This window comes from Mchenga conophoros, linkage group LG7 (assembly GCF_057382185.1).
Source record: "Mchenga conophoros isolate Kocher_MC1m ecotype Shallow Benthic linkage group LG7, M_conophoros_male_GT1.1, whole genome shotgun sequence".
Classification (NCBI taxonomy): domain Eukaryota; kingdom Metazoa; phylum Chordata; class Actinopteri; order Cichliformes; family Cichlidae; genus Mchenga; species Mchenga conophoros.
Genome location: NC_140532.1, coordinates 57,749,827 through 57,776,138, shown reverse-complemented (window position 1 = coordinate 57,776,138; position 26,312 = coordinate 57,749,827). Strand labels below are relative to the sequence as shown.

The 26,312-nt window shown below is 39.2% G+C and overlaps 1 protein-coding gene across 3 annotated transcripts in view; it reads left to right on the top strand.

The window, feature by feature from the left end:
• Positions 1-16,425, top strand: part of pam (peptidylglycine alpha-amidating monooxygenase) — a 60,239-nt gene extending 43,814 nt beyond the window's left edge. For all 3 annotated transcript variants that reach the window (XM_085280409.1, XM_085280406.1, XM_085280408.1), the window contains exons 16-25: positions 126-242; positions 371-443; positions 671-881; positions 1,288-1,491; positions 1,940-2,055; positions 5,397-5,493; positions 5,720-5,770; positions 12,584-12,823; positions 13,041-13,100; positions 13,805-16,425. In XM_085280409.1, the coding sequence (XP_085136535.1) occupies positions 126-242; positions 371-443; positions 671-881; positions 1,288-1,491; positions 1,940-2,055; positions 5,397-5,493; positions 5,720-5,770; positions 12,584-12,823; positions 13,041-13,100; positions 13,805-13,983 (1,348 nt within the window). In that variant the 3' untranslated portion in view covers positions 13,984-16,425. The remainder of the gene's footprint in view (positions 1-125; positions 243-370; positions 444-670; positions 882-1,287; positions 1,492-1,939; positions 2,056-5,396; positions 5,494-5,719; positions 5,771-12,583; positions 12,824-13,040; positions 13,101-13,804) is intronic.
• The last annotated feature ends 9,887 nt before the right edge of the window (positions 16,426-26,312 follow it).

Here is a 26,312-nt window from a genome sequence, read left to right as displayed (position 1 = left end):
TTTACTTATTAAACAAAAATACTTTCTGTTGCATTTGACGTCTAGAAAAATCACCACACATTGTTTTTATAAAAATGCAAAAAGACATTCATGTTTTTTTTCTTTGTTTGTTTTTTGTTTTCCAGCTCTTTTAACAATCAGGCAAGATACCAGCAGAGGTCCCTAGGACCAATTCAGCAGTCTGCCATTTTAGTTGTGGATCCATCCAAGGGCAGTATCTTGAAGGCTTCTGGCAGAAACATGTAAGTGATACAGAGCTTTTGTGTTTTTTTGTTATTGTTTTTTTGTGTGTGAATTAGAGTGCCGACAACCAGGCATCTCAAACACAGTCATAATTGTCTTATAATGAAGCATTTCTCTGATGTTGCAGGTTTTTTTTGCCTCATGGAATAACAGCAGACAAAGAGAATAATTACTGGGTGACTGATGTGGCTCTTCATCAGGTAAGCTGCTGTTTTTGTAAGGTGCATTCTCAATGAGTGTGTATAGATTGCACTTCATATTTGCCAATAAATTAAAAGATGGAGACATTTTGAAATTGTATATTACCTATAAGAATAAGGTTTGAGGATTACGTATTTAAAGCGGATGTTGTATCAATTAACTTAGTTTAAATGACCACAAATGCAAAAGGGAAAGTTTAAGATGCTTCACTTTGTATACTCATCAGGTGTTAAAAGTTAGCAGTGATGGCAAAGACAAAACCTTGATGGCATTAGGAGAGGCCTTTATACCAGGGAGTGACAACAACCATTTCTGCCAGCCCACTGATGTGGCAGTTGACACTGAAAGTGGGAACATCTTTGTCTCTGATGGTTACTGTAATGCCAGGATAATTAAGTTCTCTGCTGATGGCAAATACCTGTCTGAGTGGGGTGCAGGTATCTCACCAGCCACACACACACACACACACACACACACACACACACACACACACACACACACACACACACTCTGCAAAGCTTGGATATTAGCCTATTTGCTACAATGCTTAAACCATACAAGTAGTAAGAAGTATTAGACACTAAGGTGACATCTCATAAAATATAATTTCTTTATTATTCTGCCACACAAGTTTTTGTGGAGATTTTAATTAGTTATACTTGTGTTAGCTGTGGAGTATACATGTATCAATTTCAAATGCAAAGCTGTATTTGCAAACATTGCTGTTTCTTGATTTATGAAACTAACATAAATAGATCCAGAAGGTTAAGAGATTACTGCTACCATAGTGTCTCCAGACACAATTTACATTATTTTAACCTTGTCTTATTTTTTGGACTATAGGCTCATCAGACAGGAGAAGGCGAATACCTTTTCATATTCCCCACAGCCTGGTGTTACTTCCTGATAAAAAGGAAATTTGTGTGGCAGATAGAGAGAATGGACGCATCCAGTGCTTTATAGCAGAAACTGGAGAGTTTGTCAAGGAAATTAAAAAAGATGAATTTGGAGGGGAAGTGTTTGCTATCTCCTACAGCCCTACTGGGGGTAAGTTTACTGAATACTCAGTAGAAGTCAGTAGTCGTATTGTTTCCTCTTAAGCTTGTTTTCTTGCTGCTTACTGCAATAAGCTATTGTAAAATATATTTTTGTGCATACCTTCTGCAGTTTTTTTTTAACTTTTCAGTCTAAGTGGTGTCCTCAATATTATTATTTTTTTTTAATGTTAATCAATGTTCATCCTTTGTTGTGTTAGGTCACGATGACATCCTCTAGCAAAAATATGTAGATCCGGTGTTTACAAGCTTTATGCGTACTCGGAACTAATATCTAATACTAATATGCATTCATTTTAAGAGTTCTTTTTATTTATTTTATTACTCAACAACTCTCTTCCTGCTTTACATGTATACATGCTTAACAATTTGTGTGTGTGTGTGTGTGTGTGTGTGTGTGTGTGTGTGTGTGCGTGTGTCTGTCTTTCTTCTATGTGAAGATGGCTTGATTTTTGCAGTAAATGGGGAATCGCTATCTCGTCCAGTTCCAATTAGAGGTTTTGTTATAGATTATTCAACCAAGGATATTTTGGACACCTTTAGCCCTAACAAAAAGGTAAAAACACTTTTTAATACAATCAAAGGTTCTTTCCCCCCCAAAATGTTCTAATAACAGGTCTATTGAAATCAAAAGCCTGCCTGCGTCTGCTATTTTAAGATTTCTGTGGAAGTACTTCTATTTCTATGTCCCCTTGTACCTGTGCCTCTGGTTCTTCTCTCCCAAGTATTCCTTCAACTTGATTTATGTTTTTGTTGGAAGTGTCGGCAGTTGCTGGAAGGCAATTATGGTGAATGGTCAAAGTGATTAGGGAACATTGTCTAAAAATATTTTAGTGCATTTTGAGCTATCAAGACATCATGCTACAGATCTGACATCAAGAAGGCCGCTGCAAAAAGGAGTGAAACATATTTTCCATGTCGCTGTGTGACATGAAGGAAGGACCCTTCATGTAGCCAATTGGTGAGTAATTTCAAGCTAGAAGATGAGAGTAACACAAGCACTTTATCTCCTGGTGAAAACGTTAGCCCTTAGGTTGTACAGGCGCTGCTGAAATTCCTAGACATGGAGCAAATTCTCCCATCATAACCTCCCCAGATTGTGTAGCTTTGCTCTCAGGTCCAGGACGTATTGAATTTCTCATTTTTCGCTGGGCTTGGACCTTCCTCCCAGTTTTCCTTAATCAAGTCCAACTTTAAAATTTTATTCAGCCGCTCCACCAACCTGTCAGTCTGAAGGTGGTAGGCACTGGTCCAAACAGATTTAATGCCCAGTAATTCCTACAGCTCCTTTAGTGTGCAAGACATGTGCCCTGTGTGCCCTGAACCTCCGCCCCAGTCTCAAGTCTTTTGCAGACTCCAAGAGGTTTTCTTTCAAGATTGCCCTGTATTTGGCTCCATCCATCTTCCCATCAACTCTGACCAGCTTCCCTGCCCCTGCTGAAGAGAAGCACCCCCAGAGCATGATGCTGCCACACCATATTTGACAGTGGGGATGGTGTGTTCAGAGTGATGTGCAGTGTTAGTTTGGGACAAATGGGACTTCTTATGGTTTTCTGTTAACAATGGCTTTCTTCTTGCCACTCTTCCATAAAGGCCAACTTTGTGCAGTGCACGACTAATAGTTGTTCAGGTGATTCCCCCACCTGAGCTGTAGATCTCTGCAGCTCGTCCAAAGTCACCATGGGCCTCTTGGCTGCATTTCTGATGCGCTCTCCTTGTTCGGCCTGTAAGTTTAAGTGGACGGCCTTGTCTTGGTAAGTTTACAGTTGTGCCATACTTCTTCCGTTTCTGAGTGATCGCTTGAACAGTGCTCAGTGGGATGTTCAAGGCTTGGGAAATCTTTTTGTAGCCTAAGGCGGCTTTAAATTTCTCAATAACGTTATCCCTGACCTGTCTGGGTGTGTTCTTTGGACTTCATGGTGTTGTTGCTCCCAATATTCTCTTAGACAACCTCTGAGGCCGTCACAGAGCAGCTGTATTTGTACTGACATTAGATTACACACAGGTGCACTCTATTTAGTCATTAGTACTCATCAGGCAATGTCTATGGGCAACTGACTGGACTCAGACCACAGGGGCTGAATAATTACGCACACCCCACTTTGCAGTTATTTATGTGTAAAAAATGTTTGGAATCATGTATGATTTTCGTTCCACTTCTCACATGTACACCACTTTGTGTTGGTCTTTCATGTGGAATTCCATTAAAATTTATTCGCGTTTGTGGCTGTAATGTGACAAAATGTGGAAAAGTTCAAGGGGGCCGAATACTTTTGCAAGCCACTGTAAATACACAGAAGGCTAATGAGAAAAGTGAGAACACACGGGGGACACAGCTGACAAGAATTAACATGACACCACAGGGCAGGTAAAACTAGACACACCAAACATGTAAATGTAAGGTGACAGGGGATTTCTTTAAATCACCCTGTAATTCTTCAGCTAAAACACCTGAGTTAGAAAACACAAAGACTGCACTCGTCTTTACACGCGTGGGCAGTCACTTCTGAGATCTGCGGCTGGCCACTGCCTGCATTCTTTATTTATAGGTCTTGTGTGTGTGTGTGTGTGTGTGTGTGTGTGTGTGTGTGTGTGTGTGTGTGTGTGTGTGTGTGTGTGTGTGTGTGTGTGTGTGTGTGTGTGTGTGTGTGTAAAAATAACGTCACTCAGAATCAACAGAATCAGCACATGCACACTTAAGATTATAGCTTCGGGTTATTTCCCTTTTCTACATCTGTTCTCTAAAAACGGGAAGTGGTTTTAGTAGCTGAATAAGTTCATCACAAAGTTATTAGGTGAAAAGTCACATAGACATGTAGATTGCTTAAAAAACAGAAAAACACATTTCATGAAGCTGATCAAATTATATAAAAACAAAAATCTCTTGACATAAGGCCTGCATGACAAAACAGGAAACTGAGGAACATGACACGGGAGTGAAGGAGAGGCAGACGAGAGGAAGCAAAGGAACACGAAAGAGCACGAGGGAGTGTGAGAGGAGACGAGAGAAACATGACAGACTGGGGAAACATTGATAAACATCACAAGCAGGGGGACGATAGAATGAAACATGAGAAGGGAAGGGAAACCAGACACAAGAACTCAGACAAAATATACAAAGACTGACACACAGAGAGAGACATAAAGGGCAAAGACAAAAGAGGCAATCTATAATCAAAAAGCTAAACAAAACCACGTAGACACTACAGAATAAACTCAAGAGTAATAAAGTGGAGCTAAACATAAATAACAATACAAAATCAAAACACAAGAAAACTTAAAACACTGGGTCAAATGACCTAGGACCAGGACAGTGCAGACACTACACTGTCATGGTCGCATTGTCACATAATGGCCCAACAGGTTATTAAACCCGGGCCAGTTCCCGGAATCAGGAAATGCAATAAGTGCGAACCAACTGCAGCTTTCACTCTATGCATTTTGCCCTTAAATTTAATAAGCAATGGCACTGTAGGATACTACAGTGAACATCCCCGTGAACACACCTAACCTTGAACCACTCTGCCTCCAACAATGCCCCGGGCCACAATATCATTGAAAGAGTGAACAAGAGTCAGTTTGTTGAAGAAAACCTGGAAATGAGCAGATTCAGTTCAGCTTCTATTACCATGATAAGAGTTTAAGTTAATGCTTTTCCTGCAATAGAAAACTCTTGAGTTTCCGTCATCCCAGTGTTAACAAAACTTTAGCTAAATCTGTTTGCAGTTGTCCAAAGTATTGCGTACATTCTGAACCACACAGTAATGTGTGTGTGGTTCACACATTACTGTGTGGACCACACAATAATGTGACCCACCTTAAACTACTAAGAAGTTTAATGGTGGGTCATTATGTTGTCTAGAATTTAAGTGACTTGTATTTCTCTTTCAATTGCAGGAGTTCAAAATGCCTCACGATATAGCTGAAACTAGGGATGGCAGTGTTTTTGTTGGGGATGCCAGCAGCAAATCCGTCTACAAGTTTACAACAGAGAGTAAGTTTATCTTCATCAAAATAATGCTGCCAACTTTTAATTGTTCTAGCAAAATCTATCATACAGTATGTTTGGGTATTAAGTCCAATTTTGATTGATTAATTTATTTTGGACTTATAAGACTTGAATTATGGTTGCTTCTTTGTTGGCTTTGCAGATGAACAGTAGTACTAGGTTGTATACATCAATTATTATTTTTTTTTAATTATTACCTTTTATTTTCAAGAGTTGCATCATTCTGTCAAGAAAGCTGGAATTGAAGTTCAAGAACTTGAAGGTCAGTAATTGGATACCTGGAGGCAGCAGGTACATAATCTTTGAATACATAAGGGGCAGGCAGCTATTCATAACAGTGAGTCACAGACATTTAAGATGTGACTTCTAGTGATGCCTGATGGAATAAATAGTGATTTGAAAAGAAAAAGGTTTCAAATTAAAAGTTTCCTAACTTTGAGGCAACCACTTAAATTGCGACCTAATGAGATCAAAGGAAAATGTTGACTGACACTTTTGGCATAGGAAACTGGAATGTGTACTAGCAACCAATGCAAGCAATGTGCAACGAGTGAATCATATCACTCGCTCACATATCACAATCATAGTGTATAGATGGCACTTAAGGGGGGTGGCTGTAAGCTCAGGTGGTTGAGCAGGTCACCGACTAACCTGAAGGTTGGTGGTTCAATCCTAGTCTGCTCCAGTCTGCATGCCAAATATCCTTTGGCAAGATATTAACCCCAGGTTGCTCTCTCTTTGAGTGGAGCTCAGAGTAGAAAAGCACTATATACGAACCAATCCATCTGCATTGCCTTAGCGCAAAGCATAATGTCTTCTAAGGTATATAATCTCATTTATTCATCCATCCATCCATCCATCCATTCGCTTCCACTTATCCTTTTTAGGGTCGCGGGGGGTGCTGGAGCCTATCCCAGCTGTCATAGGGCGAGAGGCGGGGTACACCGCGGACAGGTCGCCAGTCTGTCGCAGGGCTAACACACAGAAACAGACAACCATTCACGCTCCCCATACAAACACGGGGAGAAAATGCAAATTCCACACAGAAAGAGTTGAACTCAGGACCTTCTTGCTGTGCAGCAACAGTGCTAACCACCGTGCCACCATGCTGCCTATAATCGCATTCAGAATACAAAATTCATTGCCTATATGGGATATTTTTGAATATTAATGTCAGATTAAGGTCACCATGTACCATTGCTACAACCTTTGAAGAATTCCACAGCATGACATGACTGCTTTTGGACATTCTGAAACAGTGTTAAGGTGATATCCATCACACTTACAAGAAAGGAAGTTTAAGAATTCCAAATAGTGAAATTGTCAGGGAAGGCTACAAGGCAATCACAGAAAAACTGTGAAATCGCTTTCCTTCACCTATGTCTTGCGTTTTCCATTAACTAGGATGCCCCTCTTTCTTTCAACAGCTATATACCATTTTTTAGACCTGAAATATTTATATATATGGCAAGGATTTTTTTAAGGAATCAAGGAATTTTTCAATCCAGTTCAATTCTATTTATATTACACCAGAATGGTATTTGTGGCTTTTATTGTTTTATTTCTTTAAAAAGGACTGTGCAGTTTAACATAGTCCAAGTACAAAACATGAAACTGATGTAACACACAAGTTTATAGCTATTGCTATCCTAGTAACAACCATTGTCCCTTGTTGGTCTTACAATCACAATACATACATTTTACAATAAAACATATATTTTCATAAAACCAAAATACATCATAAATACAACTACAATTAATAGACAATAAATGAAAAAACAACAAAAGCAATAACAAAAATCATTACGTAGTTGGAAGCAGTGTTGGGCAAGTTACTTTGAAAAAGTAATTAATTATAGTTACTACTTCTTCAAAAAAGTAACTGAGTTAGTAACTTAGTTACAATATTCTAAAAGTAATTAATTACTTGAAAAGTAACTATTGTGTTACTTTAAAAAAAACGTTTAACCCTCTGGGTCCAGGGTATAATTGGCCATTTTGAACTACTTTTGGTTTTCCCTCCACATTTTACCTTTAAAAACTATTTACTTTGCCTAGTTTGGTATCATCCTTGTCAGCACAACCTCACATGTCTGAATTTACAGTTATGTTTTCATTTTGACATACTGTATTAACACAATTGATCTAAAATCAGACAAAAAACATAAAATCAGAGTAGAAAAGGTTATATTTTTATAAAGGTTATACTCTAACAACCACGAACATGTTTAATGAATCATATTTCATAACCTTAAATGCAAGTATAAATTGTCAATTTTAAAATCCTATGCACAAGTGTTGCAAACAACAAAGTTATCCATTATTGCATCCATTTACCTTTTACCTTGATTTTTTTAAATAACCATTTCAAACTATTTACAGAACAATCAGCTGTTCTGCATTCAATAAGATGCCACACAAATTATTTGTGCCACTCCCAAAAAAATAATTTCTGTCCACTATAATAAAGAAGACATCGCAGGTGCAGGTTTGACAGCAGCAGGTGTATCACTCCTTTTTCTACCTGGAGACAGCACTCGCCTCATTGTTCTGACACACGACACAAAACTATCCACAACACAAAACTATCCACAACACAACACAAAACTATCCACAACACTACACAAAACTATCCACAACACTACACACTAACTACGCAAGACAACACATTAACTACACACTCCAAACATGCTAAACATCACAAATAAAACTCACTCTCTCTCTTTTTCTGCTCTCTCTCTCTCTCTCTCTCTCTCTCTCTCTCTCTCTCTCTCTCTCTCTCTCTCTCTCTCTCTCTCTCGCCGTCACTCCTAAAACTTCCCCTGTTTTTTTGGTTTTTGTTTTGTCATAAGCAGAGAGTGCTTGCTAGCACTGTCCTTAGACAGTAAACGTGACGAAACTATTGAGGAAAAAACGCCGCGTATATATTGTTTATCATGACTCGTGGCCTATCAACACAATTTAAAAACTGGTATATATCATCTTCTTGCTTTGTCTTTAAGTGGTCATGTGATTGGCTTACCACGACTACTTTATTCTTCCTCAGTCAAACAAGAGCACTTATGCGATTGTTTTGCCCCCTGAGTTCCAGGTGTTGTGCTAGACAGTGATCGTGATTATCGTCCGCGGGAGCGCGCGCAGATGGTTAAAGCTGTAGCGTCCAGATTACTTGCATAGTCAGCTACTTCCGTGCAGCTGATATAAGATGCGGTAAGCTGAACACAGCTTCAACCGTCTGTTTGTTGAAAAATAGTAACAGACTGCATTTTCTTGTTAGTAACTGTGACGGCGTTGTAACGATAGGAATAGTAATTAGTTAGATTACTCGTTACGCCGTTACTTGTAACACCGTTATTCCCATCACTGGTTGGAAGTGTGTTCAACAGATGGCAAGCCTCTATTGAAAATGCTGAAAGAACAAATTTAGATCTGCAATATGATATCTTGCAGTTGCTGTTCACCATGCTCCTAGTAATACAATTACTATATCTTGTCTTTGTGTGTATCTATTAAGACACTCTGGGGCCAGCCTATTTATACATTAACCCTTTAAAGCCGGTCGGAGCGGACATGCTCCATTTTGCGTAACTATTTTTAAATCCCGGTAGCACTGCAACCACGTGAGCTAGCGCAATTTTTTTTTTTTGCATATGAAACCGGATGAGCTGTACTTACATCTTATGCCATCAGCTTGGCCTAGGTCACAGTTTCCTTCCACATATAGCTTTGCAAAAATTGCATAAAAAATCAAGCTTAAACGTACTGCTGTTGTTTAGCGCGACATCCGCTGGTTTCCTCTTTCTAGCGCAAAGTAGGAGATAAACAAACAAGAGAGAAAAGCCGATCAGCTGATCATTGGTCAGTTTCGTGACTGAAGTAGAAACGGGAGAGGGAGGGGAGAGAATGAGAGGAGAAGAGGCAGCTGTGCAGCTCCAGCTTTGTGTCTTTTTTATTGTAGCTAAAGTACGGGACAAACCGTGCTCCTTTTCACCTCAAAACGAAACGCGTAATATTTTCTCAGAATATATGAGACGATTCTGTTTTTTATGGTACGATTGGCAACTCTAATAATTAACCTTATGAACAAAATGAGCTGTATAGAAACTCCGGCATGCTAGCTAGTACGCCGTACGGAAAAAGTCAGCATAACGAAAATAAACTCCACCTAAACTTGGTTTATATCTGACCCAGAGAGACTGCAGGTCATAACTTCTTACCTGAAGTTCAGTTCACACTCGGCCCCGCGGCCGCCTCAGGTCTCTGCTCCTCCTGCGTCCCCTTTCCCTCATCCACCTGCTGGCCTCCACCACTTGCTAATGTTACTGAATCTGTGGAAGCTCCGCATAGCCACCACACAAAGTAATGAACAATGACCCTATCTAAATCCCAGTAACGACTAACGCGTTCCTGATTTTAGTATAATAACTAGTTACCGTGCTCGTTACCACAATAATGATGAAGTTAATAACGAGTTAGTCCCAGCACTGCTTTTGGACAACTGGCAGGCAAAGCATTTTGATAGGGGATTTCTTTAAATCACCCTGTAATTCTTCAGCTTAGACACCTGAGTTAGAAAACACAAACACTGCAGTCGTTTTTACACGCGTGGGCAGCAACGAACGCACCCTGCGAATTGCGCGCCGCAACTGCCTGCGTACTTTATTTTATACGTGTGTGTGTGTGTGTGTGTGTGTGTGTGTGTGTGTGTGTGTGTGTGTGTGTGTAAAAATAACAACATCACTCAGAATCAACAGAATCAGCGCATACACACTTAAGATTATAGCTTCACTTCTTAAAAAGCACGCTCTGCAAACCTGCAGTTTCCTGTCAGGTCTTTGCACAGACTCAAAGCAACGGGTTATTTCCCTTTTCTACATCTGTTCTCTAAAAACAGGAAGTGGTTCGGTAGCTGGATAAGTTCATCATAGAAGTTATTAGGTGAAAAGTCACATAGACATTTAGATTGCTTAGTAAACAAGAAAAACACATTTCATGAAGCTGATCAAATTATGTAAAAACAAAAATCTCTTGACATTCCCACCTGTTGAACAGAGAATGAAATGTACTAGTCATCAGTAAGTAACTACTTGTCTTTCACATTTACAGTTATTACATCATTAGTTGCACTTCATCTTCATATTACAAATAGGAAAAGAAAGACTTCATGATCTTCATCGGTTCGGGTACATCTGCATATGCTGTGAGTAATAAACTTATCATCTATGGGATTACAGCCTTTAAACAAGGTATAATACAAGTAAAGAAAAGCAAAACAAAATAAAACAAATAAAATAAAACAAAACAAAATGAAATGAAATAAAATAAAATAAAATCAGGAAAAGTCCAACGCCGATCAACAGTCTCTATGGCATCTGAAGCCATGGTTTAAAGAATGTACATTATCTGGTATGAAGGTCCAGCACACGGTGTTGAATAAGACGCACAATTCCCTTTTCTCAGCCAGGATCATGTCCAGTGCTACTCGATGTTGCATTACAGCAATTCTGAGAGCGTTCCTTCCTGGATGAGGATGTTGATGTTGATGTGCAGTTTACACAAGTCATTCTGAAGGTGTGATCAGAGATCAGAATTAGTGCACATGTTCCAGCGTGTTTCCCATATATGGTTAGGTATTTTGATGTGCTCTTTATGTGTGAGCACACGTAGCAGTCTTTCTCTGTGGTCCTGTTAAGCACGTATCTGTATCAGGCAATTTTCATCCACAGATAGATTTAGTCTTGTATCATGTCCATTAGATGGAAGTTGTCGTGTGTCCATCTCTTATCTCGGCTTGTGTATGGGTTTCTGCCGTCTTCCAGGTAGGATAGTCTGATGAATAGAGCCGTTGCCAGTAGTAAAACGCCAGTCATCACCTAAACAAACTAAACAGCAATGGGCCAAGAACAGATCCTTGAGGAATACCCATTCTATTTTCCAACATGGATGACTTTCCTTTATCAACCCTCACTCTGCTCTCTTTTGAAGAAGATACGACTCAAACCAATCATCTGCTTGCTTTGAAAAAGCTAATTTATCAAATTTAATCATCTATTTTTATAAGATGATCCCAATTGCAATTTGCAAACTCCTGTTCAAGTTTTACAGTTTCAGACTTGGGATTAAATGTCTTTACATGGCCAGGGTTGTTTGTACTAAAATACTGCAGTTGTTTTTTAGTCAATTTCCTAACAGTTAAAATCATATAATGATCAGACAGACCAGTTAATAGATTATTGTATCCTACTGAGAAAACCCCAGCAATCAGATGACCCGCTTTGAGCAAGCACTTTGGCAATAGTGGAAAGGAAAAACTCCCTTTTTTTTAAAGAGGAGAGGCAGCCATCTGCGTGGTGGTGAGAGGAAGAATGAGGAGGAACAAAGAAAAACTGTGGAAGAAAGCCAGAGATTAATAATAACTAATATTCAATTCAATCATAGCACTGAATTGATGCTTTTGACCCTTATTACATGGAGTGCCAACTCTTAATGGTCACAATTGCAAAATGTATATAAATCACAAAAACAGCTTTACTTAATCATTTTATTCCTAACAGTAAGCACATTGTGAGTGAAACAAATGAGTGAATAAGAAACACTCGTCATCGGAAGCCCCCAGCAGCCTAGACCTAGGAATCAAAGGTTTGCTTCAGCTGGCATCACAAAGGAAGTAACGTATCATAAGGTCGTCACAGTTGACTGGTGACACAATTGCTTGTGATAAAAATACCTTTGTTATTGGATTGATTCTTATATAGTGCTTTTCTACTCTCTCACATTTACCCAATTACACCCATTCTCACAAGCACTGTCTCCAAACTGAGTGCTGTCTAACCACATTCACACTCCGATGGATGCATCGGAGAGCAACTTGGGGTTAGTATCTTGCCCAAGGATACTTGGCATGCAGACTGGAGGAGCTTGGGATTGAACCACCAACCTTCTGATCAGTAGGTGACCTGCTCTACCTCCAGAGCTACAGCCACACACTTATCAGTTGTGGTTGCTGGGATCTTTGAGGCTTTACAGAACTGGTGTAAAAGGAACACTGATAACTAGAATATGTCTCTCACTATAGAAATGGACGCCGTTGTCCAAACTAAGGTAAAGCAAGACACCTCAAAGACCGCAGCCATCCAAGAGAAGCAAACTGTGGTCCAAAAAACTCAACCACAGTTAGAGGCAGACAAAGAGAGGAAGAGTCCAGCTAAGCTTAACAAAGGAGAGCGTGTACTCCCAGTCATCATCACCACCCTGCTGCTCATTCCTCTGGTTGTTGTGATCTCCATAGGAGTCTTCATTTCCTGGAGGAAAAAAAGTATGTATGAAAACACCCATGGGAGTCTGTGCAGAAAATCCATTCGTTTTTAATATTGAACAACAAATGAGATAGAAATTAGGCCATTTTAACTACTGTTGACTGCATTGTCTTCTTGCTATAGTCAGTGCACATTGTTCTGCTCTGTTTCCTCTCTTGTCTTTGGTTATCTTAACAGTCAATGAACATTAAAGGTAATACTGTTGAACATTTGCAGATCAACATGAGGTCAAATCTGAACCCAGCTCGGTGAGAGGCATTTTGGGAAAAATAAGGGGTATGTTGTTTACATTACATTAAATATTTAATAAATACCAGACTTCGTTTTTATTTAATATAAGGTTTAAGATACTTCATGTATTTTTTTCATTTGTCAGATATACTAACTACCGAATATATTCAGCTGGATTTCCAGTAGTATGCTCATACTGTAAAGTTCAGCTGTCACAAAAAAACAATAGTTTTGCAGTACCGACAGGCTATGAGAGAAGATCATTTATTGACTTTGTTTTAGCTAAGACCCATTTACTTGTAACCAACACAAATTTAGGTTATCACTCTTCCTTCTTTCTTCTCTTTTGTCTTCTTTAAAAAAAAATGTTTTGATACTAAACCATTATTAAGGAAAAATATTGTAAAATGTCAGTCATATGTACAAACTTTTAACATTTAACCCCCTTCTGCCCCTTCCTTTACCACATTATGTCTAAAGCAGTGTTCATTCATCTTCATTAGTGTCTGTTGAAGGCATGACCAGGCTAGAAAACATTTCAGAAAATGAAAATAGAGCCTCTCTTATGTCATCATCTTATTGACCATAGCTTTACACAGGGATGAATGAATATCCTCAATATAATGCACTGCCAGTGTGTAAACTGAAGCCATCATTCTAAGTTGAGAATTATTTCTCTTAAATCTGTAGATTTTTATCGTCATATTGACATCTTCATTTCCTCCTCTCTGGTATTTAACCTTTACTAGGTAAAGCAGTGGGCAGTCTGAATCTGGGAAACTTCTTTCCATCCCATAAGGGTTATAGTCGTCAGGGCTTTGACCAGCTGAGTACTGAAGGCAGTGACCAAGAGAGAAATGATGAGGACAGCAGTGACTCTGAAAATGAGGAATACTCTGCTCTGCCGCCGCCTCAGTCCTCCTCTTAGATGTTCTGGGGCCAACTGCAAACCTTCCACCAACCTTCTGCTAAAATCGCTGATGTAGTTATTCATCACATGTGTAACTGTTGTACCAGCTGCCAATGTGTGTGTGTGTGTTATTGTATGTAAAAATATTTTGATAAGTTATTTATTTAATTCAGCTATGGTATTCATACAGTCTTTTCTGGCATAATCTACTCATGTCACAGTGTCACTCATTTCATTTCCCCAAATCAAACCTGCTTTTACTGAGATTGTTAACAATATTTTTGAAAAATCTGGAGTTGGTTTTGGCCTTAAAATAACAATGCAAATCTGTTAAAAGAATGAGATCGTTTCCCCATTAGCTGTTAAAGGCTGATGTTAGATTGCTGTCTGCCTTCAAAGTCAGTGTTTTTGTTTTGTTTTTTTTTAACATGCATTCCCTTTGTTTTATTAACAAAGGATTCATCTTGATGGTGATTAATCAGCCTCCAACTGTCCTGCACCATAATGTAGCTCTCACTCTAGTCATTATGGACTTGGCTTCCTCGCCAGCTATATTCTTGCTGTTCATGGCGAAAAAATACTCTGATGAATTCTGTCATTTTTCTGTTTGTCAAGTTTTTAGCAAAAGTGGCATTTCATGTGATATTGTTTGATTTGAAGTGTGAAATAGAGAAATATTGTCAATTCATTTTTTTCAGTTTTATTTATACAGCACCAAATCACAACAGTTGATGAAATGTTTGTAATAATACGCAAGACCAGACAGAGACTGCACAAGATGCATTTAAATATCACACTCACTTGAATAAAAATTGCTTGTGTGGTGAAACCCACTGCATATGAGATTTGATGAGAAAAAAATGTTTTAATCCTGTATTTGGGAAATTCTTTTTTTTTTACAGCCACTGAAATGACTAACTATAATTATAATAATGTATGGTCAGACATATATAGTGTTATAGAGGGAGATGGCATATAAAAGATTTCCTATATCTGTTTTTGTAGCAGCAGAGCTAAATCTGTTTGTTAGAGTAGCTGGTGCAGTGATTGGTCAGGATTATCCATAATGGACAATGGTGACAACCTGAACCAATGCTTCAAATGTGTCCAGTTTGCAGCCAATCACACAGCCAGCCTCTCTAATCAGTTTATTCAATCTGTTGGTCACTATATTATGATTTGATAATATCACTTAATAAATTACTTGTTCATAAAAGATTGCTTTCTCTGGGAAAGTTTCCCAAATTTAAAACATCTGATCTTGTTTGCAGTTTCAGTTATTGTGTTATCTATATGGTAACCTACTTACTGCCACTTTTGCTGGTCATTGTGCTTGTTGCATTGAAAAGGAAATGTAGTGGACGACGCAAACACTGTTATCGTCACCATGTTAGTGGTTGACATATGGTTACTTCTACCCTTAAACACAATGATTTTACACCGTTTCATTATCATTTCAATTTTTCACTTAATCTTAAGTTGGATCAGTTTTTTTTTTTTTTTTACACATGATCCTGTGCCTCTTTGCATCTGTCTTGCCTTTTGTTTTAATCACGTGCCATAACAACACATACCATGGGATGAAAATTGCTGCCAGTAGAGCTTGTATCATAGTGATTTTATTTCCCTTCAGAAAATTTTATAGTGTATAAATTCATATATACCTGAATCTCTGTGCACTAATCATTCTTTAGAACAGGGGTAGGGAACGTTAGTCCTCGAGAGCCGGTGTCCTGCAGGTTTTAGATCTCACCCTGGGTCACGACACCGGACTCAAATGATTAGGTCATTACCAGGCCTATGGAGAACTTCAAGAAATGTTGAGGAGGTAATTTAGCTATTTAAGTCAGCTGTGTTGGATCAAGGACATCTAAAACCTGCAGGCCTCTCGAGGCCTGGAGTTCCCTACCCCTGCTTTAGAAGAACCACTTCTCAAGTTTCAATAACGCTAAACCCAGCTTATAAATATATATATACACAAAATATATATGGTTTTGTTTTGTCTTGTTCTACCCAGCAGCCTAAACCAACTGGGTGTTCTGACTTAATCAATAAAAGCATTTATATGTAAAAATCAATAAAGACATATTCAGTCTGATGGCAGCAGTGCGGAACAAGTGAAGTCCAAATTAATGTGTATTAATTAAGGAAAATTCACTGAACACACTTCATGCACATACTGGAAGCTCAAAGATAGTGGAGGAAGACTTCTGTTTATTCAAAATATTCAAGTTTGTTCAGGATTCTGAGGTTTAGTTACAGTTACTCTTTTTTCCTTTTTTATGTAGTCTGCACCACTTCTTTTTGTATTTATCCTCAGTATATCATAATGTTTGATTTCCTAACACGGTGCCATGTTTTACATGTGAATGCTGTAATATTAGTTGTGACACACTGGTTCTGCTGCAAGAGTACTATTTTCAGTAACTGTTATTTGTGTAATAAAGTGTTTGCAAAGCATTGTGGAAATCATGGTTGTTGTAGGATCAGAACACTTGTCATGTGGTTCAAACTGATACAAGAGATACTGAGATGCAAACTGAATGACTACTGCGTTTGCACAATTAGTGACTACATTTGGAAAACCTTTAGGATATGACAAATAAATTTTTAAAAAAAGTGAACAGGAAAATGTTTAACACTGAATTACATCACTATGGGGATTTTTTTTGTTTTGTTTTGAGTTTGTGATAGGTCAGGAGTATTTAACAGACCTACAGAGTCAGGCTTTTGTATTGCTGATGGTTGAAATAATGACACCACATAGTTAAAAGTCTGATGTTCAGGGACTGTAGTTCTCTACACAGTTTAGGCAGTTTCCACCTGTTTTTATTTAAATTTAAATTGTCAAAATCACCATACGCATTGGTTTTACCTATCCTGACCTTTCTTTCTTATTATGTATTTTGTTGTTTGAACTACCTAATGAGTAGTTTTCTCTTTTGGTTTGCTGTGATATTCAGTTCAGTTTAATTTGATTTATAATGTGCCAAATCATGCCAACAATCACCTCAATGGGCTTTATAATGTAAGGTAAACAGCTTGCAATGGTAGAGAGAAAACTCCAACAAACAAACTATGCTTTTTGACCAAGCAGTTGTTGACAGTGGAAAGAAAAGTTCCTTTCTAACCTTGGGCAGAACCAGGCTGAGGGAGAGGCAGGAATATACAGTAGAGAGATACTCCCATACAGCTTATGACAAAATTTGATTCAATTTGATTGATGACCCTAATCATGACCTTTTGACCTCCCCCCTCCCCCCCGGAAGTGTGTAATTTGATCCCCTAAGCGTGACGAATTGCATCCGGAGAAGGGAGGGGGGAAACCCCCGGTGCATCCGGAGAAGGGAGGGGGAAACCCCCGGAAGCGCGCCACCTGTTGCGCCACCTGTTGCGCCACCTGTTGTTGGAAAAAAAAGAAAAACGTTTTTAGAGGGAGGGAGGGTCTGCGGCAGGGGAGGGGAATAAAAGCAGAGAGGAGGCCGTCACAATTTCTAGGCACAGACGCAAGATGGATCCTTTCATTCTGCAGCCCAGCAGCGTTCCTGTGTATTTGGACGGCGAAGAGATCTGCTCTCCCGAGGCCGCTAGCATGGGAGGCAGCAGCAGCGAGTGGTCCTCGCCGATTATCAGCGACACCCCCGTATACAGTAACAGATCCGAAGCAACCGCCGCTCCGCGGAAAGAAGGCTTTGAGTATGACATATTCAAATACAGCATATTTACTATGGAAGGCCTCGATCCAGACCTTGCGACCCTACCGGAAATACTCCGGAAGTGTCTAGTCATTTTCAGACCTGATGCGTCATGTTCCTTAAGCATGAGGGGAGGGGTATGGTTGCTGAAGCATAGGGGTGATGCAGCAGCAGTTGACTCTGTGCTGTATAGAGAGACAGAGCGGCAGTTAGTTTTCCACAAACTCATAGTTTGAATTCTGTTTCAATATTATGACAATTTTCTCTGTATTTTATTTATTTATTTTTTTTACAATAGCGGATGTCATTTTACTTTCTTAAGCTGCACCGGCGCTTGTAATGGGAAAAAAAGAGTGACTTCCTGTAGAGAACTGTTTCTTTCAATAGTATTTTATTTTCCTATAATACAGACGCAGTAAAAAAAACCTTTAAGATGATCAGCCTAGCAACAAATTGCATTTTTAGGCTACACCATAGCTTGTGATGAAAAGAAGAACTTTCTATCCGCTTGTAACCTACAGGCTGCCTACCCCGTATGTGTAAAAATGAATAAATATCCCTTAGTGAATACTTTTCTTTGAATACTACTTTTCCTTTTGAGAGTCCCTTTTTACAAGGGACTGAAAAACAAACCATAATTGCCGTGACAGGCGATCTTGTTTCACACACACACACACACCGCGGGTCAAGGAGGAATGAGACAGCGGTAGAGTTTTTTTCTTCATTACTTTTACAATGGGTTTTCTCAATAGACAGAAAATGATGACGCTGAGGAGTCAACAGCCGATATTATCATTGCTTGTAACCCGGTAAATAATTTCGTACATCTCCCCATAAAATAAGCCTTAGTGGAAAAAGCTCATATTCGAATAAGTTTATTAAAGCCCCCCCCTCTGTGGGAAAGAGTTTTTTTCTCAGTTTAAACCATGAGGCGAGTTTTGTCAACAGGAGGCGAGTTTTGTCACGAGCAAGAACAAGGGCAGACAACTGTTGCCCATAAAGTAAAACAAATATCCGCCTCTAAGTCGTATTTTACGACTGCAGAATGTGGAAAACAGACAACCCTCACAAGAAGGCACCTAAAAAAAAAAAAGGAAATTGGATACACCATACTTATAGTATGAAGGTAAAATCATTGATGGTAAATGTAGCCTGAAAATTATATTGTGATATTTTAAAAAACTAAAATGAACAATATAAAAAAAGCAATAATTATAAGTAAATGAAGGAGATTATCATATTCTTTTTTCAAGTGGCACTTTGGTGGACGTGTTATATTTAGGTCACATATCACCAGGTGCTAGCATCTTGAGTACAGCCACGTATTCAGATGTCACTGATGTCGTGTTTTTTGCTTCAAGCAGTGAAACACAATTTAATATTTCCATCTTAAGCAGGATAATATTTGAAAATGACTGCGCTTTGTTGCAAGTTGTTGAAACAGCTCCCTGTTTCATTGCTAAATTGTCAAAGGAAGCAGAATAACAGCTCTATGGAACATAAACATTTCTATAGCAATAATATTAAAATATGACTTTTTTATATCACAAAAAATGTTTATCTGTATTATTGTGAATGATATGATATGGCACAGCCTTGGGTGTAATGTTGCATGTTTTTTTTTAAATATACTAAAGTTGCTGTAAAAATTAATCCTTAATTCTGAGAGGTTAGACATTCATTGGCCTTTTTTTTTTTATTGTGATCCACTGATTCACTTTGAAAGGCAGCATTACTCAGACAAAAAACAATGTCATAGTTTTCCATGTGGGCACATCACAGTACATAAGTAGTAATATACCTATACCTATTTTTGCCCCCCACACCCCGAGGGCATTCCCCCCCCCCTCTCCCCACCCCCCCCACCCCCCCCACCCCGAGGGCATTTTCCCCCCTCCCTATCCCCCGCCGCGTCCGTGTGCGTGTGCACGTGCGCGAGAACGGACTTTTTGCATGTGCGTGTGTGTCCAGGGGTCATATGAGTTCACATGTGTTTAATAGAGTATTATTTAATGAAACCATTATGTGTTTTAATTAAACTCTTTTTAAAGGATTGTATAGGTCTCAGAGTTCTGTTATTTAGACATAGATTATTTAATTTAACTACTTTAGGGGTATTTTAACTAGTTAGGAGCCTTTTGCATTTTCTTCAGTGCTATTTAGGAGCAAATAACAGGTATCCCTTTAGAAATAAACAGTGATACTTCTAAAAACCGTGTATTCCCACACAGCATTTAATTTAGCTAGTTTAGGAAGATTTCACTTTTCTAATAGTTTCACAGGCTAGTAGTTTTTTGTTTTTGTTTTTTGAATAGAGCACCACAAACAACATGTATCCCTTTAGAAATAAACTGTGATACTTCTAAAAGTATCAACCTCAATGTGGCTTTATTGCAACTAGTCCTATAATTATCTACTAGTCTGCAACAGTTAGACTCGCTGATTACACATAGCTGATTTAACTACTTTAGGGGCATTTCACGTTTCTAAAAGTTTCACAGACCAATAGTTTTAAATAGAGCACCGCAAACAACATGTATTTCTTTTAGAAATAAGCTGTGATACTTCTAAAAAAACACATATTCCCACACTCTGTAACAGTTAGACAGAGGGGGTGCAGCTAGGCTCCCAACAGTCTGCAAAAGAAGTCATGAAGCAAACAAAAGAGGCTCCTTATCAAGAGCATCCCAGCCCAAAGGTGTATATACACAAACAGTTAATGGCTTTAATGCAACTAGTCTTATCATGTCAGAGGCCAGCAGAAACCATGACCAACAGAGTCTCCAAAGACTTTCCACCTTTCTTCCTTACATCACACTCTTTTATCTCTACATCTCAGAGGTCAACTGAAAGTAGCCCCACCTATATAAAAACACCCCATCAGACACACAGTAATTTCCTCAGCACTTCACAACTGCCGCAAGGTATATCGTTTTAACTTTTTATTTTTTCACTTGAATGTGCGTTGGAGCCGACTTTGCTACCCGCACAGAGCGTTTCTGACAGTCGGGCGCTGCTTATACAATAGAGAAAAGCAACAATACAGAGTGTTTTCTCTGCTCCAAGAAATCCGAGGGCCTTTCACAAGGTAAGCATGTCTGTTATACCCAGGGCATAAATGTCTGTATGTCAGTGCTAATTATTCAAAACCTGTTTAAAACGTGACACATATGTTGTCCGAAAACATTTCCTCTAAATTTGCAAAGTTACTGATTTAAAAAATATATATTTTCGAATTTTTAGTTGCATGTCAAACATATGATAGACTCTTGAGCATATTTATATAGCTAAATTTGCAATGGTATAACCGTGCTAAATAAAAGAGTCCCAAGCACCAATGCACTCTAATCCACTCTGCTAAACTGTATGTTGATAAGTACATGAAGCGTACCTCTACCTCTACAGCTGAAAACAGTTTGTATCCGCACTCTGAGGATCTGCTGAATTGTTTTTAATAAGGCACTTTTTGACGAACAGCAGATGATGAAATCCTCTTCATTGTAGAAACTGTCCCTAAGCTATTGTTGCTCATACTTACTGAGGTCCCTAGCTACTTCCTTACTATGTCAGTAAACTTTTTTGAAAAGGAAGCTGTTGTAGATTTAAAGAAACATCTTAATTGAAGCAAAGGCAAAAAAAAAAACTGGAATGAATTTTATGTGACTGTTCATATTAAAGCCAACAAGTGAAAATCCAAAAAATGGCTTCAATCCTTTGTATTAATGATCTCCCCCCCTCTCTCTCTCTCTCTCTCTCTCTCTCTCTCTGTGTGTGTGTGTGTGTGTGTGTGTGTGTGTGTGTGTGTGTGTGTGTGCCCTCACAGAAGGAAGGTCACAGCAGGAGCTTTTCTCAAACGCATTACCAATCAGTTTTTTACAAGAAGTGTAGCTCACACAATGGTATAAATGTATTCTTTGCGATACTTTATAAATATGAAACTAAAGATTTTGAGTTCGTGCACATTGTGAAGCAAGAATCTAAATATTTGTGTCACAATGATTTCTATAAAAGGGTGTTGTTTGTGGGGATAATGCAACAAATCTTTTGTGCGTCCTATTAATGATCAATGATAATTGAAGAGGAACCCAGGCTCGGGACATTTTCATGACAAGTGACAGCGCAGACATCTACTTATGAGAGAACATGTTTTATCATCATAAACACGGTGATATGAAGCATCGTTAAAGTGTCTCTTCAGTAATGTTGACTCATGTTTTTAATAATGACTTTAAAACACTAAACTCTAATTTCTGTGGTTATTTTAAGTTTACAGAATATAACATGTTGTAAGACGACCAGTTTTACTTCTCACTGTACGTGTTATGTGTATCTATTTATCATGTATGCTACTTTGCTCTGTGGACTGTAAAATGTTTCATTGTGTTCATGAAATAAACCAGACTTTCACTGTCTGCATCTTTTACTGTTTTTCTGCTTTTGTTCACTCCAAGTTTGACAAAACCTACAGATATCCAGAGTTAACTCACTAACAATGTGGAGCAGTCACAGTGTATTTAGCTGCTTTTTCCCTGAACACAACCAACTGAGAGAAACGCCTGTAGGCCTCACTTTGGTCATTTGAACGCTGAAGGAGATTTGTTCCATAGACACCTTATACTAGTGTTTCCTGCATTTAATCCATCACTACTATGTTCTATATAAATCCAGATTCCTTTTATAGTTTGCAGTGAAATTTGTTAAACCATTGCTTAATGGGGCAGAAGTACAAGTCACTCTTTACTAACACATTTGTAGATGAGTTTATAACTGAACAACACAGCTAGCAGTCTCACACACTCTTTAGGTTTTTCAAGTTATGTGTGTAAGGGTTTAGTCTATCAAACCTTACCCTTTTCTCCCCAGTATCACAACAGTATGACTCCCAAAGTATGGTTCAGTAAACAACCAATGATTCTAAAGACAGAACAGAAAGATACAGTTGGAAGATGAATGATTGCGTTTTTATGATGCGTAGTAAAACGACCCCCTCTTCTTCTTCTCTGTGCTGGTGTTGTTGTTGTTGTTGTTGTGTGTGTGTGTGTGTGTGTGTGTGTGTGTGTGTGTGCCTTAGAAGTCAATTAATACATTAGCCATACTTAAAAAACATCTGAATTTCATTTAGAACTGAGATTCTAAGTTGTAAGCAGGGTTAGGGTTAGGGCATCTTCCAACCCTTCTGCTCAATCAACCATCAGAGTGACAGAACTTGGTACATATTTGGTACTTGGTACCAGGGATACTGAGCAATCTTTAGTCTCTGAAGATCCAGCCACGAACCCTACATTTGAAGATTGGAGTGAAGACGCACCGTATTCACCAGTGTCAGAGTGGAGCACACCCCCCTCACCACCACAGCTGTGGACTATGGACACTGACAACAAGGAAGATTTTTTGTATTTCGGCGACTCTCCCGACATTGATGAGGTAGACTGGACATGGCCACCCTTCCAAGGCCCTGAGAGATTACCGGAACAACTATGGGATAATGATGAGGACTTACCCTATGTACCCACGTAACCGGTGATGAATTGTGAAGTTACAATTCTTTTCTGAAAAAGCATTTTTATTTTTGTATATAAATAAATGTTGATGTTGTGCTATGGGATTGTATGTTTCAAGTTTACTTATAATGTGCCAAATCACTACAACAGGCGGCTCAAGACGATGCCATCCAGAGTAAGGATCTTGTTAGCCACAGTGTTTCTAAGATTTTTACGCCCCGTTACAATAACCTCAGTTCTATCTGAACTTAGAAGCAGAAAATTAAAGCTCATTATGTGTCTAAGACATCCCGGCAGTTTAACCAATAAAAGCGGGTATCATATGCATAGCAGTGAAAATGTATGCTATGCTATGCCTTCTAAAGCGCATATGATGTAAACAAAACTGGTCTTTGCACAGAAGCCTGTGGAGCTTCATAATTAAGCTCAGTGTGTGAAGCGGCGGTTGCTTCGGATCTGTTACTGTATACGGGGGTGTCGCTGATAATCGACGAGGACCACTCGCTGCTGCTGCCTCCCATGCTAGCGGCCTCGGGAGAGCAGATCTCTTCGCCGTCCAAGTACACAGGAACGCTGCTGGGCTGCAGAATGAAAGGATCCATCTTGCGTCTGTGCCTAGAAATTGTGACGGCCTCCTCTCTGCTTTTATTCCCCTCCCCTGCCGCAGACCCTCCCTCCCTCTAAAAACTTTTTTCTTTTTTTTCCAACAACAGGTGGCGCAACAGGTGGCGCGCTTCCGGGGGTTTCCCCCTCCCTTCTCCGGATGCACCGGGGGTTTCCCCCCTCCCTTCTCCGGATGCAATTCGTCACGCTTAGGGGATCAAATTACACACTTCCGGGGGGGAGGGGGGAGGTCAAAAGGTCATGATTAGGGTCATCAATCAAATTGAATCAAATTTTGTCATAATCTGTATGGGAGTATCTCTCTTACAGTGAACAGTAAGGGTGATGACAGGATAAAAGACACTGTGGACGAGAGCCAGAGATCAATAATAACTGATGATTAAATGCAGAGTGGTGTATAAACACATAGTAAAAAAGATGAGTGAAGAATAATAATGATGGATTGCTTTTATATAGCGCTTTTCTAGGCACCCAAAGTGCTTTACAATTCCACTATTCATTCACTCTCACATTCACACACTGGTGGAGGCAAACTACAGTTGTAGCCACAGCTGCCCTGGGGCAGACTGACAGAAGCGCACCATCGGCCCCTCTGGCCAACACCAGTAGGTGGTAGGGTAAAGTGTCTTGCCCAAGGACACAACGACCAGGACAGGGAGAGAGCAGGGGGATCGAACGGGCAACCTTCCGGTTACAGATGAGCTTCCTAATCCCCTGAGCCCCCCATGAAGAAACACTCCATGCCCCCAGCAGACTACACCAATTGTAGCATAGGTATTTTATTTTAAATTCAATTCTGAAATTACAGGGAGCCAATTTAGAAAGTGTTAGGTCTGCACCTGCAGGCCTTGCTAGCTCAGAGACTTATCACCGTGAACACAGCAAGACAATTAGAGCTCGATCGGTTTTTACTTGCGCAAGGGAAGCCTGATCAGGATCTTGGAGCTCCAAGTTTTTCACCTGATCCCAGACAACTACAACTCCAGCCTTCCCTCGCAACCCTTTTATTAACTTCAGCGGTTACACAAAAATCTCATTAATCATGCGACAGATAAGACACTCACATGTGAACATGTGACGTGTGCGTCTGTGATATGTTAGCATGTAATGTGTATGTGTGTGTGTGTCTGAGCATGTGATGTGATCATGTGATGTTTGTGTGTGTATGTGTGTGGAAAACAGAGGTGAGCATTCTTGCTAAAGATCTAATCATCTTGCACAGTGACAACCATATTGATTCATAATTCTCTAACAGAAAGTATGGGAGAAATATGCTCTATTTTGTCCCTGTTAGTATTCTTTTCATTGACGTCTCATTCAGGGAAAGTGTCAAATCTGAAAATAGATATTAAATTAAACCATACCAAAATAAAGTGATCTCTCTCCTTTCATCTCAACATTGCTGTCATAAAGTTGATTGCCTGTCAGTTAATGTGTAGATTCAGCCTTTAGACTGAACAGGCTGATCCAGAAGGCAAGCTCTGTTCTAGGATCCCCTCTGGACCCAGTGAAGGTGGGGAATGACAGGAGAATGGTGGCTAAGCTGTCATCCCCTGATGGACAACATCTCCCACCCCATGCAGGAGACTGACAGCACTGAACAGCTCCTTCAGTGGCAGACTGCGGCACCCATGATGTGGGATGGAGAGATTCTGCAGGTCTTTCTTTCCTACTGCTGTCGGACTCTACAACAAAGACTTCGCCGCTGACCAAATACACACATCCACACATGTGCAATAACGCTAAGTGCATTTTTTTTTCTGAAAACTTAGTATTTTATTCTATTGCATATAGTATGTTATTCTTTTTATTGTATCCTATTCCATTGTTTTTCTTAATTTTTGCTGCTGTAACTTTGCACTGTCCACTTCAATCTTGTAAGAGACTGCAGCACTCCTATGTCTCTAAGGGTGTGGGAGCATTAGCTTGACTAGGGGTTGAGTCCATTAACAATGAATGGAGCTGGGGAAGTTGAGAGCTATGGAAACACAGCTACCATTAAACAAGTAAACTAATTTCAGTGATTGAACATCATAACAGTTTACTATGGCTAATCAACTTATCCAACATGTGTGATGTAGAGAAGCTGGAGTGTGACAACGTTGTTAATAACTTCTTTAGTACATTAGCAAGAAAAGCTATGACAGTGATGCAGAATGGACAGCTCTGACCATATCTGCTATAATAAAACAGGCAAGTTGCTGTCACTATATTCTTCATTTCCAGTTAATACTTGTACAGCTGCTGTTATTGTGTGTATATATACATATATATATATATATATTTATATATTTATATTTCTTCATACATTCTTATATAGTTCTATACTGTGTATTGTGTATTTTGTTGTACAGTTATTTTATTTTCAACTTTAATTTTTATATTTTATCTTATTCTTTCCCAGTTAAATTTACCCTTCATTCTAATTTGTGTTGTACAGTTATTTCATTTTTAACTTTAATTTTTTTTGGGCAGCACGGTGGCGCGGTGGTTAGCACTGTTGCTGCACAGCAAGAAGGTCCTGAGT